A 19,356-nucleotide genomic window follows, 5' to 3' on the forward strand; every position below is an offset into this window, starting at 1 on the left:
CATTTTTATTAATAATTTTATATCTTCTGGCACAAGGCTATGCAAACTTTCATTGTTATTATCTGGGACTCCTAACCCAAGAAGGTATAAGAAATATAACTCTGTTAGCTATATTCCCTCAAGAACACTGAGATCATCTGATTTTTAAAGGACCTTTACACCCAAGTCAAATTTAAATCCCTGTATGAAGAGCATGTGGTTAATCACGCTTTCCCGGCAAAAAGGACTTTCAAATATGAAGGTAGATGATACACTATTGTTCTGAGTCCTCTGAGTCCTGCTCTCTGAGGCAGCTCAGTTGCTGCCTTTTCAGCGTGTGGATCATTCATCTACAGCTCTCACTTGTGCTGATTGATCCTCTGTGGTGAAGGTGAAAGTGCTCTCCCAGCCACCTCACCTCAACAATTGCACATAGAGGGGACTGTATCATTTTCAACCAACCAATGATTGTGTCAACACTTCATTGTTCAAATAGATCGGATGTATAAATGTTGAAACTGCCCCTTGGCCTGTGTGGAGTTGCAGAGACGCCTCCTTCTACTGCAGTTTCTTTTCAGTGATCTTATTTTCCTCTGTGGCGAAATCAAGAAGATGGGAACGTATTTGATTTTACTGGGTCTGCTCTCGATCTGCAGCCTCTGCTTCAGTCATGGTAACACATACACTAATTGACGGGACTGTGGCCACAGTTTGAATACCCTTTTTATTTTTACCACATATCATAATTAGTCAAATCTGTGTTTATATGTACATTTAATAGTGTTTATGTTTGTCTTTCCCATTTGTTCAGAATGCGCTCCGGAGTTGATCGAGAATGTGGATTTCCCGGGATCAGATATAACAGTTCTCCACTCTCTGGATGCAAGGCACTGTCAGCAGCTGTGCACTGAGCACCCATCCTGTCTCTTCTTTAGCTTTCTTCGACATGACTATACCAGAGATAACAGGTATCTAACACTGACGCATCACATAACTCATGATACAATCCATTGAGTCCTTGTAATGTTTTAATGATGAATACAGCCAAAGCAGGGTCAGATCAAGGGGTTCAGCCAGGGGGGCACTGACCCCAGCTGAAACATGATCGACCCCTGAAGTGCCCCTCTCCTGTCAGTAATTCTCTTGGTACTCTGGCTTTTTACCTACAGTCCTAAAAACATACAGATTGGTGTTAGATTAAACTGCCAAAGGTGAATGTGATGCTGGCATCAGCTCCAAATAACCCCATCCAACCCTCAACGTTATAGATAATGGATGCATGCTTCTCTCTGTAGGAACTTCTTCTGCTACCTCAAGTCCACTCCCTCTCGAGAGCCCAACGTCCGGACTCCAGTACAGGGTATCACTTCGGGCTTTTCTCTCAAAAACTGCCCCTCAAAGCTGGGTAAGCTCACAAACATTTTACATCATTCTTAAAAACAGTTTGTATATTTGTGAGGTTCACTCTTGTTGGGCCAGAGCCCAGCGGGGTGCCACCAGACACTGGAGCCGAGAGGAACAAAGGGTTGTTAAACTTTGGGCGGGAAAACATCCTCCTGCAGGCTCAAGAATCTCCCCCTGGTGGTGGAAAAATGTCCTGGGGTTTTCCCAGAAACCCCTGCTCCGTTCCAAGCCCCGCCCACTCAGATCCATTTCTGACACTCAATTGGCTTAAAGCCAGCATCATCCTATGACCAACTCCTCAAGGAGGAGGACCTCTCAGGTAGAACAAAACCACTGAGACCCCAAACATCGCTGCCATTTTACCCTGCTCTGAAGACAACACCAGGCCCCCTTCGGGGCCTCCCAGCTGATTTAGTGGCTAAAGGGGGCAACCAGAGTTATTTTATTTCATTTCTTTTATTTCTTTATTCAGTCGACGTTTTTATTTTCAAAAGGACTTTTGCTCTTTTAACTTGAAAAGACCAAACAGGAAATTGCACGCGGAACAATCTCAGACTGTTCCATTTTCCCCACGGACTTTTCTTTTCCCAACGATCTACAAACGGCTTCCACAGCCGTCCCCTGCAGAAGCGCGAGATTCATTCCGCTGAGGAGCACGAGCTCCACATCCCTGAAGAAGAAGGACGACGTTCATCCCATCGAAGCAGCACGAGCAAATCCGCTGTTTGTCCGGTCCAGCGGCCGAAGACCGCTTGAGAGACCACGTGATTCACTGGCCCGACGCGCACGCACACCGCGAGGGTGGTACAGTAAGAGGCTTTATTGTCTGGGCAGATGTTAATCTAATACGTAGCGTATTGTTTTAATACTTGAATGTATTTGTTTTGTATGAGACCGCCGAGTCTCTAATGTTAGCGGCGATTCGCCACTTCCGGTTTCCGGTTACGGCCTTGTGCCACAGTTTTTAAGCGCCGTGAGCAGCGTCTCCAGCTCATTGTGACCGTTTGAACAACTTTAAAGAGACTTTACCGGTCAAACCTCAGCACACAACGCCACTTGGGTGCTGAGTGGTAAAGTAAATGTAACTTGTCTCTGACGGTGCTTTTAAGAGCTTTGCTCTCTCCTTGTATGCTCTCTCTCTCTCTCCTTCTAAACCGACCTATATACACATCCGATCTGTATTTAGAATACAGTTCATGTAACATAGTTAAATCTATATTCAGAGAGGCTGGACACATCTGGAAGCCATGCGGCCGAACGCCAAAGCAGAGACAAAGAATTCTCTTTGTCTGAAAATCCCTTTGTGTAATTCATGTGACGACCACCAGTGTGAGCTCCGGCCACATGGTGTCATTAACATAGACTCCATTTTGGATAACGCAAGTTAAACCACCATTTTGAATCTATTATTGCCACGCCTCCTCTCTCCCTCTCCTCCCATTCTGGCTCTAAATTCATAACGGCTCCGCCATCTTGTTTTGTAGTCAATCCGCCATTTTGAGAGTTTTTAGGCCTTGATTCCACGAATCATGATCGGCCGCCATCTTAGATGTGACGTCACCAAGTGACTGCGTCATCGCCACGCCCCCTTCTTTTTCTCTCTCTCTCGCTCTCTCACACACCCACACACACACACACACACACAGACACACCCACACAGACACACATTGATAGACACAGACAGATACACACACAGATACACATAGATGAATACATGTGTTTTTCTAAATTGTGATAAGCGGCTGCTGTTGTTATCTTTGAAATATGGGAGTTTGTTAAAATGATGAATCATTAAATAACACTAACTTTATTTCACATGCATACACATAGACACACACACACACAGAGAGACACTTTGACACAGACACACACACACACACCGAGACAGACATACATAGGTAGACCGCCGGTTTTACATGTATTTTCTGAATTGTGATAAGTGCTGCTGCTGTGTTTATCTTTGAAATATCGGAGCTTGTTAAAATGATGAATCATTGAATAACATTATAACTTTATTTCCCCTTTTTAATAAATGCTTTTGTAATTAAAGTATCTGTAGTCTGTGATTATTTGTACATATGTATGTGATTGCAGCTGGATTATGATTGCCTGTGCTCGAACTTAGTAGCCTTCACTGTTAATTAAATAATTATTAATATTAAATATTGAGATTATTGATTTGACATTTATCATTATGAGACTGATATTTATAGATTGTATCGTTGGTCCCTGTAACCAGGGTGGTGCCCCGCGACAATAAGCAATGATTACAGATTTGTATTATTCTTAATTGATAATTTTATTGTTTTCATTAATTATTTTAACTATTATTAATGGATAACCGTATCATTTCTAATTAAATGTGTTACATTTCTTAATTAATAGCTTTATCATTTTTGATTATTTTTAAGAAATAATTGTTATTTTAATAATCATATTTCATGATTATTAATAATTAGCCAACGTCAATTCTACTCCTACTATTGCACAACACTCTTAACCCGATTAAGTTGACTTTACTTGAAAAATTCGAGGAAACCAGTTGCCTTAAACCAGGGGTTTTCAAATTGGGTGAATGTGAGCCTCCCCTTAGAGTAGGTAAGGACAGCCGAGCCTCCCCTCAAAAAAAATGAATCCCGTCCGCCTGACCTAACCCACACACGCCTCTTCAGTAAATGCCATCTTTTGTGTGTTCCAGGCAATGATGATTTTCAATAACTAATCAAATGTAATGTTGAAGACATTTTATTTCCACAACTTTTTTAAAAGTGCATTCATAAACGATTCTTTGAAACAGCAAATCATTTCCAACTTCATGCAGGCCTAATTGAGGCTACTTTTAAAATTAGGCCTATCCACAAGTCAACAAAACATGCTTAACATGTGTAATCGGCGCCAAAGCTACAACCAACGACATCCGACGGCTGAAATCGGTGCTGTGTGACCGGGCTTTAAGCGCACATTTGAAGGAGATGCACATCGTCTCGAAAAGAATCTGCACAATGGACAACTCTCTGATCAATGAACGACAACGGCATATTATCAGATCGAACAGATTCACATATTTTCATGAAATTTGTTAACGATTTCAGCCACGTACAACCTCAAATTTAAACAACAAACAAAATGCGTCAAATTCACATCATTTGCGCTACGAGCGGCATCAACCCTATGGCCCACCCAATTCATGGATTCAAGACAACACAACATTGACTTTCAATTGAATCGTCCATATCAGTGGGAACAATGAGGCCTCGCTTTTGATGCACAGAGGTGTTCGATGCGGGGCTGCAGTGCAGAGAGAAATATACACAAGTCGTCCTCCACCTGCAGCCTTGATCTGTATTTGTTTTTAATCACGGTCAGTGTGGAAAACCCACACACACACAAGTACGTGGAGGTAAAGGGGATTAAGACTTCCATAGCCCTATTGGAGATCTGGGGGAACTCGCTCTCCACAGACAACCAGAAACGCATTCAAGATCATTTTTCCTACATTTTTTGCTGGGTCCTGTCTCCTCCCTTAATGCTGACTCCTGTTGACTTGGGACAGGGAAACGATGCATTTTAAAACTAATACACGCACGCACAATTATCGATATCACTAGAGCTGCATACAGATGTGTATTTTGTTTTTGCGAGTGTCTCGTGTCGCGCCTCCCCTTTGGCTCTTTGGCGCCCCCCAGGGGAGGCGCGCCTCACCTATTGAAAACCACTGCCTTAAACCATTTAAGTCTTTACAAAAAGTACAAATTCAACAAGTTAAGTTGTATTAACATAAAAACCTTAATTGATATAGTCCACGTAATTGAGTTTACATTAGTAATCTGAACTCAAAATCATTAGTTAACATTAATTAATTCTAAATGAATTGAAATTATAATTTTAAATTGAACAAACTAACATGTTTAACGAATAACAACTAGAAAATGATTTACCACTATTAAAAATAATTAGTTAAAGTAAGCAATGTCTTTAAGTTTAATGTAATCATATTTTGAGTTTGCAAAATGCATTGCTTAAACAAAATTAAATGAAAAGTAAGACATTAAACAATACATATAAATGCTCCAATGTTTTTTATTCTTGGAAAATCATTTCAAATGTTTTATAACAGTAATACTTGTAAGACAAGTATAAACATATACAAAAAACCTGCCGTACTTTATAACAATAGCTGCTATATCCTTGTTAACATTATGATCCATACATCAGTGAATTTAAACTGGAAACAACAATTTAATACTGTTTTAGAGATTGTATAAAATCAACTGAGTAAAAAATGCAGTCAAACATAGACCTCTATATCTTGCACTGTACATTACAAGTGGCTGAACGTTTGTTATATCAGTTTTTACATAATACAAAGTAATAAAAACTGAGTCAATGTTGACATTTTTTACTTTTGTCCACCTTTTAGAACAACCAAAAATAAAATGTAATCGGCCAATTCCACTGTTGCTAGTTGTAGGGGAGAGCGGGGTAATGTGGGACATCGGGTAATGTGAGACACCCCCTGTATCTAGGCAACGGAACACATTTGTGGTCATGTGACCATTATGTTTTCAAGCCCCTCCCATTCCCCCCTTGCCATGAAGGAGAAGTTGGTGCTGGTGCTGTGGAAAGTATGTTTTTTCACAAAAATTAGTTTTTTGCATTTAAAGGTACATTTTATTGCTTTGAACTTAATCAATTGTTGTGTCAAAACAAATTGAATCAGGTCGAAAAACTTATATCATACATGTTGGTGAACTTCCAACATATAAAACCATGTGATTGATGCTAGCTGAAGATTAGCCTGAATTGCTAAGAGATGTTGTTTTTTCTAAACCGGTGGCTGTGGGGTAAAGTGAGACAAATGCTAAGGGGTAAAGTGAGACACTGTCCCACTTTACCCCACCATGAAGCACAAGCTAAGTTTAGTCTTAAACATATTTTAGTGTTATATTACATTATATACGTTTTATTTTTAATGTCATAAACATTGTAGAGAAGCCATCATGCCAAGAAACTATAAACCAGGAAGACAACCTGGGGCCAAACACCTCTCGCAGAGATGGAGAGTGTAGCTGCTGAGGTCATGCAAGGAAAGAAGTCCTTAAGAAAAGCTTCATTAAGAAAAAAGAGAAAGGGAAAGTAAAATCGATAGCCTGGGGTGAAGTAGCTGAGGTAAAGAGAATATTCACAGATGAGATGGAGGAGGAGCTTGCCAAACACTTGAAACAACTAGCTGACCAGTTCCATGGCCTTGCTCCAGTTAAGTGCCGTGAACTGGCATTTGAATACGCAGAGAAAAACAATGTCCCTGTCCCTGCCAATTGGACAGAGAAACAATGTGCCGGTAAGCTAGGGTGTGCAATAGATCACTTGAATCATAATAAACATAAATGTGCTTAATTGACCAATCCCCATGATTCTGTTACTAGTCTGATATTAGTGGTTGTCAATCTAGCTGTCGGGATTATAGCTGTGTTGTTATGGTAGTTTTAAAGTGGAAAAAGTAAGTGGACCACTTTACCCCGTAGCCGGGCTAAAGTGGGACACAAGACCACTATTTTAAAAACAATCATATTTTCACTGCCCTTTGTCCTGAAGACATTCTGATCATTTCCATTGCTAGAAAACATCCTGAATTAATGGGAAATGTGTAAATTTGACTGATATATCATTTTAGCTCGCCTAGAGGGGAGCAAATGTAAAAAATGTCCCACATTACCCCACTCTCCCCTACTGTTATAAACTAAGGCAAATAAACCACCCATGACAATCGTTCTCAAATAGCTTGAATAAACTAAATAAAAATTTGTTTGGAGAAGGATTATAACACACAGCATTTAACAATATCTGATGTATGTATAAACAACTGGACATATAAACTGGCTACAAGCCTCTAAAACTTAAACTGATTGGAGAAGGACAGATAAACCATGTCAATCTTCCAATCAGGTGAACACAATATCCAGTCCTGAGCATACACATACAGTCCCTGACAAAAGTCTTGTCGCTTGGGTACAAGTTGACCTTAATTGCCCCTCAAATATATTTGTAATCAATCTTTTTTTTCAAGAAATGGCTAATTTTAATCCCAACAGCTTTTGAAATAATGTTTTGGTGCCAAACTAAACTGCTGAAAAGCATTCTAAAGTTCACAGCTCGGTAAAGCCCACTGAGTCAGTTTATTGCAAAGACAAAAGTCTTGTCGCCTTGTCATATGATGCAACCAAACCTAGATTACAGCCCCACCTGTGATCAATAATTGATCAATCAATTAGTGGGTGTGTATAAAAAGAACCCCAGCACACCAGACCTTCACATCAACTGCAACTTGACCCTGACAACATGCCTAAGATTCACCCTGAGACCAAAGCATTGATTATCAGAGGCTGAAGACCAGATCCACTGCTGAGGTGGCCGACACCTTCAATGTGTCTCTGTGTCGATTACAAAGAATAAGAAAAAGATTTGAAGAGACTGGAGATGTTTTTGACAAGCCCAGGTCCGGCAGACCCCACAAGACAACTGCTCGGGAGGACCGTTTGTTGGCTCGAAAATCCAAGGCCAGCCCTTTTTCCACTGCAGCAGAGCTCCACCAGGCCTGGTCACCTCAAGTCCCTGTGTCAACCAGGACAGTTTGTAGAATTCTGCCTCGAAATGGCCTCCATGGTTGTTGTAGAAGGTGGATTTCTCAGATGAATCTTCGGTTGAATTACATCACAGCCGCCGCAAATATTGCAGGAGACCTACTGGAGCCTGCATGGATCAGAGATTCACCCAGAAAACAGTTAGGTTTGGTGACGGAAAAATCATGGTCTGGGGTTACATCCAGTATGGGGGTGTGCGGGGTGGAAGGCAATGTCAATAGCCTAAAATATCAAGAAGTATTAGCTACCTTATACATTCCCAACCATAAAAGGGGTCAAATTTTGCAGCAGGATGGTGCCCTATCGCATACTTCCATCTCTACATCAAAGTTCCTCAAGGCGAAGAAGATCAAGGTGCTCCAAGACTGGCCAGCCCAGTCACCAGACATGAACATCATTGAGCATGTCTGGGGTAGAATGAAAGAGGAAGCATGGCAGACGAAACCAAAGAATCTTGATGAACTCTGGGAGACATGTAACACTGCTTTCTTTGCTATTCCTGATGACTTCCTCAATAAATTGTAAGAATCATTGTCGAACAGCATGGATGCAGTCCTTCAAGCTCATGGAAGTCATACAATATATTAAATATGGATCTCACAGCACCACTACTTAATTCACTGATGTTATGCAACATATTTTTGTATTTGAAGTAAATTATTTGTTCAATTTTCACATTACTCTCTGTAGGCAACAAAACTTTTGTCTTGCCAAAATCAGACCTTTCTGTGTTCATTAAATGATCAATCTTTCTTCAGTGAAGCTAATTTATTTTAGTATATTAAACATAATTTGGGAGGGTTTTTAGCTTTCATATGAGCCATTTCTAAAACCAATGGATTATTAAAAGTCAGGTTATAAGCTGTTGTTTCTACAAAATGGATAAGTGACAAGACTTTTGTCGGACTGTGCATTGGGGTAGTTGAGGTAAAGTGCGTATACAAGTCCAGATAGAAGAAAACAGCCCTGTCTTCAATGTTCCCCATCACCACTTTTCCCTCAAGGATTATCTTCAAAGATGCTGATAGAGATGCAGGGAAGATGAAAGCATTGCACCTTCCTATTCAACAAGAAGGATCCCAATGTCGATGTGTTGGTAGGAATCATCATCATCAGAGTACTTAAGAAGACAAACATCAGTAACATTTAACAATGTAGCCTAATCGGGGTATAATGCGACACATTAGGGATATCTGCAATATCTGTCAGATTGCATAGTTCGTAATTAAAGTCAGGGTCTTTGTATTGGAGACTGCAGGTGTAATCAAGTCCAAGCTCGTCTATCAAATCCTTGACTGTGGTAGGTAATGTTTATTTTTCCCATTTCTTCAGAGTGCGCTCAAGAGTTAATCGAGAATGTGGATTTCCCGGGAACAGATATAAAATTTCTCTACTCTCCGGATGCAAGGCACTGTCAGCAGCTGTGCACCGAGCACCCCTCCTGTCTCTTCTTTAGCTTTCTTCGACATGACTATACCAGAGATAACAGGTATCTAACACTGACGCATCACATATCTCATGATACAATCCATTGAGGCCCTGTAATGTTTTAATGATGAATACAGCCAAAGCAGGGTCAGATCAAGGGGTGCAGCCAGGGGGGCACTGACCCCAGCTGAAATCTGATTGACCCATGAAGTGCCCCTCTCCTGTCAGTATTTCTCTTGGTACTCTGGCTTAGATTAAACTGCCAAAGGTGTGAATGTGATGCTGGCATCAGCTAACCCCATCCAACCCTCAACATTATAGATAATAGATAAATGCCTCTCTCTGCAGGAACTTCTACTGCTACCTCAAGTCCACTCCCTCTCTAAAGCCCAAAGTCCGGACTCCAGTACGGGGTATCACTTCGGGCTTTTCTCTCAAAAACTGCCCCTCAAAGCTGGGTAAGCTCACAAACATTTTACGTCATTCTAAAAAACAGTTTATATATTTGTGATGTATAGGCATGTGCTCCTTGACTCTCATTGTCTTCTCACCTGGGTAGAACAACCTTGTCAGTCTCAGCTGTACCAGAATGTGGACTTCCCGGGGGCAGACTACAAATCGTTTTTCACCTCCAGTGTTGAAGAGTGTCAGAGGGTCTGCACACAGGACCCTCACTGTCGGTTCTTCGCTTTTATAAATGGCGTCTTCACAGCAGAGAACACAAGGTATAACTTGGTAACGTAATGTTTCATTCAATTTAAATGTTCCTCCTTTAAACAGGTGCCTGATCTGGAGGCAGAGTTTGTCGGTGGTTGAGATAACCTCAGTGGTTAGGGTTAGAGCAACGGCCATTGTGCGACTTCACAGGCTGAGTAGTTTTCCTTGTGATGAGTGAATTCAGTGATTCCATCCAATGAGAAGGGAGGATCTCTGGCGTCAGAACATCGCCAGTTCAAACATTAAATTATCCTCTTGTTTCTTTATTCTTTCCCAGATACAGATGTTTCCTTAAACACAGCTGGTCGGTTCCGAGGACTCCTGTTATAAAGAAAGAGATTGGAGCAGTATCTGGATTCTCCCACAAACTGCAAATGACTCAATACTTTGGAACAGGTATGCACAAGTGTAAGCACAACATCCTGCGGGAGGTCTTTTACAATATGTTTTCTTATTATATTACTTGTGTGTTTTACAGTTTGCCAAGGAAAGCTTTTCTTAAACACTGACATCCCAGGACACGACATTGACAAGCTGCCCGCCGCCTCTGCTGAACACTGTCAGGCTCTGTGCACTGATAAACCAAGTTGTACATATTTCTCTTATAACAGGTAGTGTGAATCATTAACTTAAATAAACCTTAACTTCTCATGTGGCAAACAGAAATACATTCTACATTAGAAAGTGTGAAGTAACTGTATATATTGTGTATATATACATATATATATATATCATTATTTGTTGTTCCTGGGACAATATCTTGACAATCCTATAGGGGCTTGAACATTTGGTTCTGCAAATTAAGCTAAATATGTTAATCTGCTTGGTTTTCTCCTAACTCTCTAAACTTATTTTGTATGCAGGGGTGACTTCCAATGTTACTTGAAGGGAAATCCATCTGTAATGGTGACCAGCACCAACGTGGTAGCCACATCTGGGATACCGGTGCACTTCTGCCAGATGGATAACAGTATGTATCACGAACCAACACTGAGACTAGACACACTGTTTGTTGACCATCACAAACCACACACACTCTCGGACCTGTGTTATACGCACGTTTATGTAGAAATGTATTATTCATCCATTATGAATCCCAAAAATATCAATGATGAACTGAATCTCTGACGTTTTGCAACATGTGTAAATAGGTGACACTTACGTCTGGTTATTTTGTAATACTTGTTAGAGTAGTGTGTTTTTGCCTCGGCCAGCAGGGGGAGTCTGACCCTGTCCCTCTCTGCTGACAGGCTGGCTTCAAGTGTCTCATGAAGGAGTTAGTTTCCAAGGTTCTGACCTTCGTTCTGAGTTGATGTGTGATCCAGACAAGTGTCAGAGGACCTGTACTACAGATCCGCTTTGCCAGTTCTACACCTACTTCCATGAATCCTACCCCAACCCTGATTTCAGGTACAGTGCTCATTCATGTCAACAAAATCATGAACCAGGAATTCAGTTCACACAGAGAAATCATGTAACATTTAACTTGATCTTCACTAGAAAGGACCAGGCCCTAACAATATGTGATTGAAAGGTTTGAATGGAAATTGGTAAATTGGATGTTTAGGAAATAATGATTGGACATTGAGGGAAGAGGTTGAGGTGAAGATAGGAGATGAGTGAGGAAGGTAAGAGAGGATGAAGGGATGAGGGAAGGAAGATGAAGGGATGTGTGTAAGGATTGATGAAGGGAAGGAAAGATAAACAGAGCATGATTGGTTGATCAAGTAAATTTAGTCCTGACAAGTGATTGCAGGTGTGGTTGAGGTTTGGCCCTGCTCCTCAGTGGACTTGTTAACTTCCCATCATATCAACTATCTGGTGTTGTCAACATGGTGTTTTATCTTGTTTTTTTATTTTGTGTTCCAGGCGCCGCTGTTATCTCAAGCGTGTCATCACAGCACCTGCTCCTCCCAAAGTGATTAAATTGAATAATATCGTGTCCGGATTCTCCCTGAAAAACTGGGTGTAGACACACACAAACGCACACACACACACACACACACTCACACTCACACTCACTTTCCTTATCCTCATTCAGGCTGGAACGTCCTAAATTTCCCACGGGATTAATAAAGTATCCATCTATCTATCTATCTATCTTCACAGCCACACTTCATGCCTCTCTCTGGACTGTTGGTTGGTCTTCACATGATCAGTTGTTTGTCATTTAAAATACAGATGATTGTTTTTGTGTTGTATCCTGAAAAATAAAACTTTCAAGCAAATAAGTTTTCATCCTGCTTCATTTATTTGAGAGTCAGTATTCACAGTGCTCTACTTCTTATTGCAGAGAGATAAAGTATCAGTGAGATGAGAATGATATTAAAATATGTCTCTGCAACACGACACGTCTATTATAGGTTCCCAACAACAGCTGAAAGAAAATAGGAAATGCAGATTTTGTACATCATGCTCCCAAGTTGTCGAACAGTCAACTGATAGACATCAGTGAAGAAAGTTCAATTTTAAATGTAGTTTTACCTTTTTCTTATGTTTCTAAAAAACATATATATTTCATTGTTCAGTTTCACATCTCTGTATTTGCATGTCTGCAGGATATGATCTTCTCTCTGACACCTATTCAGTGACATTCAGATTACAAATTGTGTTCCGAGGTTGAAGAGGACAAAATGCAATCAGATTGATCTTTGGATCCACTGTTGTTAGTTCAAATAATTCAGTGTCCCTGCATTTTGCCCTTGTGTTACGTGCTTTAGTTGTTTCCTCCTCCTCTTCCTCTCTCTCTCTCCTCTCAGGTGAGTGTGATGAGTGTGATTATGTGGAGGGGTATTTAAAGAAAGCTGGAGAGTCTCTGTCATTTGAGTGGCAGCAGCACTCGTGGAAGTGTTTATTTTGTGTTTCATTTTCCTTGTGAGTTGTGGGGGGTCTCTGATAGTCTTCTTTTTGATATTTGAAGGGGATCAGTAAGGACCCTCAAAGTATGAAAACAGTCACTCCGGGCTTTTTCACTCAGTCCATTCTAAGAAATATGTCATGGAAACGTTGCGTTTCGTACTTCCTCTCAGTATCATGTCATCATGAAATCGCACTCTTGTCGCTGGGTGGGGCTGAGACACTCAGTACTTTAACTCAGGACGTTACACCAACATTGGCCGACTGTCCTGCTAAAACTTGACCAATCAAGAGGACGGTGTAACTTACCGTTAAAGGGGACATATTACGCCCATTTTCCCACAAGTTGATATGGTTCCTTGGGGTCTTAATGAAATGTCTCTTACATATTTTTGTCAAAATACCACAAGGATCATTTAAAACAGCACCATTTTTACCCTGTCTTAAACACTCCTCCACAGATTGACCTGTGTTGAGTGCGTGATTCTTTAAAAGCTCATGAGCCAGCTTCCCGACCCTGTCGCCCCCTCTCCCCCTCACCGAGATAAGAGTGCCCGGAATTTTGGCTATCCATTGCCTCTGTAGAAATATTGCTACTGGAGACGAAGATACAATCTTGCAACCATATCGTTTTGAACCAGAGTCCGGCTGGTTGAGGCCTGCCTTCGACAGCCCCAGCGCCCCAGTCTAGCCCCACAGTGGGAGCAGTGGGAGCTGTAGCTGGCGCAGCATCAGCGTCCTTCCACACTGTTGAGTCAACGTTTAGAGGTGTCTAAACGTCTCTGTCTCGACGATCGGCATGTTTATGCGGCCTGACGGGTAGCAGCAGCGAGCTAACGCTAGCTTGCAGCAACTTAGATCGAGAACTACGCGAGGGCAGCCCACTTGGAGCATTGGAGACTTCCCTGCGGTGTAGCCGGGGAAGCGGCGGTGACATGGTGCAATCTGGGGGTGTCCGAGGCAGCAGCAGATCTGCTGATGCGATGACATAGCGGCTGGGATTAGCTAACTTCGCCACCTTGGACCTCCCCAGATCGCACCGTGTCACCCCTGCTTCCTCTGTTGCTTTTGCCGTGTGTTAACTCGCTGCTTACCTTGAGCTGGCTACACCGCAGGGAAGTCTCCAATGCTCCCAGCATGCTGCCCTCGCTTAGAATTCGATCTAAATTGCTCCACGCCTTGCATGGCCTCACAACCTGACAACCATCCTAACTCAACCAACTCCGAAGAGCTGGGTTTGGCTTCAGCCGTCCCGATGGTGACAGAGCATCTGGACGGATCGGTTAAAAGTATCCTCAGGTGTCTTTGGCTTGTGCTGTGACCAGTGTTGCCATAGTTACTTTGAAAAAGTAACTTAGTTACTTTACAAGTTACTTGATTTTAAAAGTAACTAAGTTAGATTACAAGTTACTTGATTTTAAAAGTAACTAAGTTAGATTACAAGTTACTTTATTAGTTACATTCAGCAGCTGCCGACAACACCCCCGCCGCCTCAACATAAAAATGACAACCGGTTTGGCCAACACTAACTTTATTAGACACCGCCGGAGGCCCCCCCCCCCCCCCCCCCCGCGCGAACGGAGGGTTCCCCTAACGGGCGCTGTAGCTGAGGTGATCCGCGAGAAGAGCCCGACACGCGTCCGGAGTCGCTGTCGCCGACCGTCGTACCCGGTCCCCTCCAACCGGTCCCCGCCTTCCGCAGCGCCGACGGACACCGCCCCGCGGCATACTAGAAGGAAAGCCCCCGCACCGCGGACGAGCACCTCCCCCCCTAAAAAAACGTCGAGGAGTGCCGCACACCGAGCCTCCGGCGGCGTGGTGAGGAGGGCGACGGGGCGACTGCTCCCCCAGCCGCAGGACGTGCCCAGCGGGCTAACCACAAATACCGAAATAGTAACGCAGGGTGACTTGGACAAGTAACTTTAATCTGATTACTGGTTTGGAAATAGTAACGCGTTAGATTACTCGTTACTGAAAAAAGTGGTCAGATTAGAGTAACGCGTTACTAAGTAGCGCGTTACCGGCATCACTGGCTGTGACCCAGACCATGTTTAAGCATTGTGCTTTGAGTAATCATATAATGATTTTGTACAGTTGTACTGATACAGAGGAGTTAGATGTGCCTATTTCTCCTCAGTTTGTCAACCTGTTGTCTGCTGTGGCAGAGGGTAGTGCGGTGGTTGAAGTTGAAGCCCTGGTAGAATACATCCATGGCACAAGAGCAGCTTTCAGACACTGTGGGAGCTGTGGTGGAGCTGTTGTGGAGCTGTCAGGTGAAAGCTATGGAAATTAAAGGGTCAATTTTGCTTGACGCTGTTTTAGCTCACTTGCATGTTGTCACATATGTTCTGGTTTGCTGACGTGCCTTCATGCACAAACATCAAACAGAATGATATCATGTCGGTGAGCTGGCACGTGCACACATGGACATCATAGGGGGCTTGAGCCCCTGCCTTTTTTTTCTTTGTCCCTTATTTTGGGGTGCTTTTTTTAATAAATGAAAATTACACTCCTTTTGGTGCATTGCCTCTCTGTCAAACAAATATATCGGTTGAGTTAGAGTACTAGAGCTGTGGACATTGCTTGATTCCTAGCTGCATCGCGTTTGGACAACTTTGCATTGATACAGAAACTGACCATTATCAAATCTTGCCGTTTGAGCGATGTCCCACCATTGAATAATAACAACATCACTGCTTCAGGACCAGGACAGACACACATTAAAGGTCAGGTCCTCCTGAGTCTCTGTCGGAGTCTGCTCCATTCTCACTCCTACTCTGATCTGCACTCACTTTACACTTTAAGAATAAACAACACCATCACTGATCACAAGTTATCGGGACACTTGCAGGACTGACATTCACTTTGTGTTTGTTTGATTCGCTCAAGAGATTATGAGACACGTTTAAACCTGCTACACAACACGAGATTTAACATGATGCACGAAGTCAGGACATCAGGGTGAAGATGCAACGTGGGGTTTTAACTTCATTGTTGCAGAATGTGACTTCAGCAGCTTTTTATAAATATCAGTTCTAAGTGTGATGATTATAAAACATCATGAGTGGAGTCACTTGTTAACCTGTGGAGCAGGAACCTGCACAGACATTATTGAGGGCAGGGGCTAAAGTGAGAAAAAGGGAAACTTCTCATAATTATTTATAAAAAAACAAAAAATTACAAAACAAAAAGTTAAATATAGTATCATATCTGTAACTAGCTTAACAATTTATTTTAGTACACTCACCCTCACATAATTTTTAAATACTCAACAGTAGTAGAATGATTACTAACTAGATGAGGAGTCTACAATCAAAATGATGCAGTCTTAGGTAGGACACTCCAGACAAAACATTGTTTTTTCGTGTACTTAATTAATTTAGCTTCCATGTAATCCTTTCCTTTCCTGTTCTGTAGTCAGGTTTACAGCTAATTAGCCTAAAGACAAAATAAATAAAGTTAACATGTGTCTTGCTAGCAAACGGACAGAGGGTAAAACACCATCTAAATGTGTATTTCTTGACGTTTTGCCTCAGTGTCCTGCCTTAGACTGCATTATTTTGATTGTAGGCTCGTCATAATCACTATTCATTCTACTACTGAGTATTTAACAATTATGTGAGTGTATTAAAATAAATTGTTAAGCTAGTCAGAGATTTGATACTATATTTTACTTTTTCCTCACTTTAGCCCCTGCTCCCCAAAATGTGTTACTGGTCGCTGCATAGGAACGTGCTTTGTTATGTAAAATGTTTCATGGGATTAACTTAAACATTTATATTACACATATTTCTATTTAAATCCACGTATGACGTAAATCATGCGTTCCCTGTAAATAGGACATTACAATATGAAGATATATATGATACACTATTGTGTATGAGGTTTTTTTATTTTCACAAGCCTTTCTTGGTTATTGCTGTTCCAGTAGACCATGCCATGGGGCTGTCACCACGGCAGCCAGAGGCAAACCATTTGGTTTGGAGCATATTTTATTAAATCAAAACATAAATTCAAATGGAAAACTTAAATTTCCTGAGCTTTCCAGCTCAGGTTCTCAGTGAGTCTCCACGTGTTCTGATTCCTCGTCCATGAGGCAGCTCAGTTGCTGCCTTTTTTAAGCGTGTGGATCAATCATCTACAGCTCTCACCTGTGATGATTGATCCTCTGTGGGGAAGGTGAAGGTGCTCTCCCAGCCCCCTCACCTCCACAATTGCACATTAAGGGGGCTGTATCATTGTCAAACTACAAAAAGATTGGATGTATAAATGTTGCAAATTCCCCTCGGCCTGTATGCAGTTGTGTTTCAGTGATCTTATTTTCTTCTGTGGCAAAAACAAGAAGATGGGAACCTGTTGGATTTTACTGGGTCTTCTCTTTATCTGCAGCCGCTGCTTTAGTCCAGGTAACACATACACTACCTGACGAGATTTTGGCCACAGTTTTAATTGTTTTGTTTTACCGCATATCATATGTAGTCAAATCGGTTTAATCTTTGCTTATGTGTACATTTAATTGTGTTTGTTTGTTTTTCCCATTTGTTCAGAATGCGCTCAAGAGTTAATCGAGATTGTGGATTTCCAGGTAACAGACCCCAGCAGAAATCTGATCGACCCCTGAAGTGCCCCTCTCCTGTCAGGTACTCTGGCTTCCTCCTACAGTCCTAAAAACATACAGATTGGAGTTAGATTAAATCGTCCATAGGTGTGAATGTGATGCTGGCATCAGCTCCAGCTAACCCCATCCTACCTTCAACGTCATAGATAATGGATGCATGCTTCTCTATGCAGGAACTTCTACCGCTACCTCAAGTCCACTCCCTCTCTAAAGCCCAACGTCCAGACTCCACTACAGGGTGTCACTTCGGGCCTTTCTCTCAAAAACTGCCCCTCAAAGCTGGGAAAGCTCACAAACATTTTACATCATTCTAAAAAATTGTTTATATATTTGATGTATGGGCTAACTCTCCTCTGGATAATCTGGAGGCAGAGTTCATATCAGTGGTTGAGATAACCTCAGTTGTTAGGGTTAGAGCAAAAGAAAAAAAATCTGTAACTGCCGATCTCTTTAAAAAAAAATGTGTATACCTCTTCAATTTCTTCACTGTAACGTTGAACTAGACAATACTGCTACATTGTGGTCTTTATAAATAACTACACACAATTGTTAAAACTGATACCATAAATAATTTCACATTTTAGATAGACCATTATTTTTTATTGTGTGTGTTTTAACTATACGAAGAACTAAAGATACAACATGATTATTTTAACTTTGCATCTAAAGTGGAAATGGGGCAAAAGTTTACTTATTTGACCCAAAAGTTATTAAAGTTTAAACTTGGTACAAGAGCTGAAGTGTGAAATTGAGAAGATGTGTTTTTACTTTGCGTTTTGTACCACTTTAACCAGCAAGTCACTGCACCCAGCCAAGACATAGTCCAAAACATCACCCCAAGAAAATCTGAAACTTGTTTTCACATTTCGATCTTTGTGTAGATTGAAGAAATTAAAATATGATAGTTATTGAAATTAAGAAGGTCGCTCATTTTGTGTATCATGTAACCATCCCTCGAACTGCACTACTGTGGCTGACAGGAAACATGAATTTGCTGTAACTGTGCTTGTGCATGTTAATTTTCTATTATCATTTGTACGTGAGTTAAAAGACGGATGTTTCATCCTGTAAAGAAAAAGCTATAAAAACTGACTTTCAGTGGTGCATCTTGTATTCATTTCAATATCAGTTTACACTGAGCCTTCTCTGAATCTGTCTCTGACAGGAATATAATTCACAGGTCTGTGATCAGAGGCGCAACTAAATATTTCTCATGGACCAAAGAGCAACATATATAATTTAGAAACAAAGGAAAAACAAGACTATAAATGGCTACATGTGATTAAATTGCCCAAATGTTAGTAGAGTAAAATCTAAAAGAGGAGAACAGTTGATGCTCCCATAAACTTGAATTTAACAGGATTTTTGGTTTTAATCACTTCTGCCCAGGATCTTGTGTTTATCAAGTTTGGTTGTGCATGCTTTTCTAAACTTTCTGCACAAAGTAATAAATAGCTACGATTGATTGGATACATAGAAAATACTAAACAAAACAATTGTGGGATATAAATTACACACATTATTATAAGTATATTTGACAAAAGGCATTTAACCTGATCACAAATAGCAAGTTTGCAATTTTGATGCAAATTTGTTGTCATTTGTAAATTCTTGGAAGTCATCCCTAGACTTTTAAATTTTTGACATCAGAGGTCAGTAAAGTGCTGCTTATACGGTGCTCTGGTTTTGTTCAGATGTTAGTCTTTATATTAT

At 41.3% G+C, this 19,356-nt stretch overlaps 1 protein-coding gene and 1 long non-coding RNA gene across 3 annotated transcripts; both read left to right on the forward strand.

Annotated features, from left to right (window-relative positions):
- The first annotated feature begins 490 nt into the window (after nt 1-490).
- On the forward strand, nt 491-12,400 carry LOC128461546 (plasma kallikrein). 2 transcript variants are annotated; one of them, XM_053446510.1, is made up of 11 exons: nt 491-652; nt 791-947; nt 1,275-1,384; nt 9,357-9,513; nt 9,801-9,910; nt 10,012-10,177; nt 10,447-10,565; nt 10,648-10,780; nt 11,033-11,139; nt 11,420-11,579; nt 12,039-12,400. In XM_053446510.1, the coding sequence occupies exons 1-11, from the start codon at nt 592-594 to the stop codon at nt 12,139-12,141; spliced, it is 1,383 nt and encodes a 460-aa protein (XP_053302485.1). In that variant the 5' UTR covers nt 491-591; the 3' UTR covers nt 12,142-12,400. The 2 variants fall into 2 exon arrangements, with proteins under 2 accessions (XP_053302485.1, XP_053302486.1); XM_053446511.1 differs by lacking the exons at nt 9,357-9,513; nt 9,801-9,910.
- A 488-nt stretch (nt 12,401-12,888) lies between these two features.
- Nucleotides 12,889-17,888, forward strand: LOC128462040 (uncharacterized). Its single transcript, XR_008342320.1, has 4 exons — nt 12,889-12,928; nt 17,371-17,431; nt 17,573-17,665; nt 17,817-17,888. It is a non-coding gene; the product is annotated as an uncharacterized LOC128462040 (long non-coding RNA).
- Nucleotides 17,889-19,356: the final 1,468 nt, after the last annotated feature.

The sequence above is a fragment of the Pleuronectes platessa genome, chromosome 18 (genome assembly GCF_947347685.1).
Source record: "Pleuronectes platessa chromosome 18, fPlePla1.1, whole genome shotgun sequence".
In the NCBI taxonomy this organism is placed as follows: Eukaryota; Metazoa; Chordata; class Actinopteri; order Pleuronectiformes; family Pleuronectidae; genus Pleuronectes; species Pleuronectes platessa.

What these genes read in the sequence shown, in the direction of transcription:
- LOC128461546 (XM_053446510.1), top strand. Translation starts at nt 592, where the DNA reads ATGGGAACGTATTTGATTTTACTGGGTCTGCTCTCGATCTGCAGCCTC. An exon ending in ACATATTTCTCTTATAACAG is followed by an intron (nt 10,781 to 11,032) that starts GTAGTGTGAATC and finishes TTTTGTATGCAG; the next exon opens with GGGTGACTTCCAATGTTACT. An exon ending in CTTCTGCCAGATGGATAACA is followed by an intron (nt 11,140 to 11,419) that starts GTATGTATCACG and finishes CTCTGCTGACAG; the next exon opens with GCTGGCTTCAAGTGTCTCAT.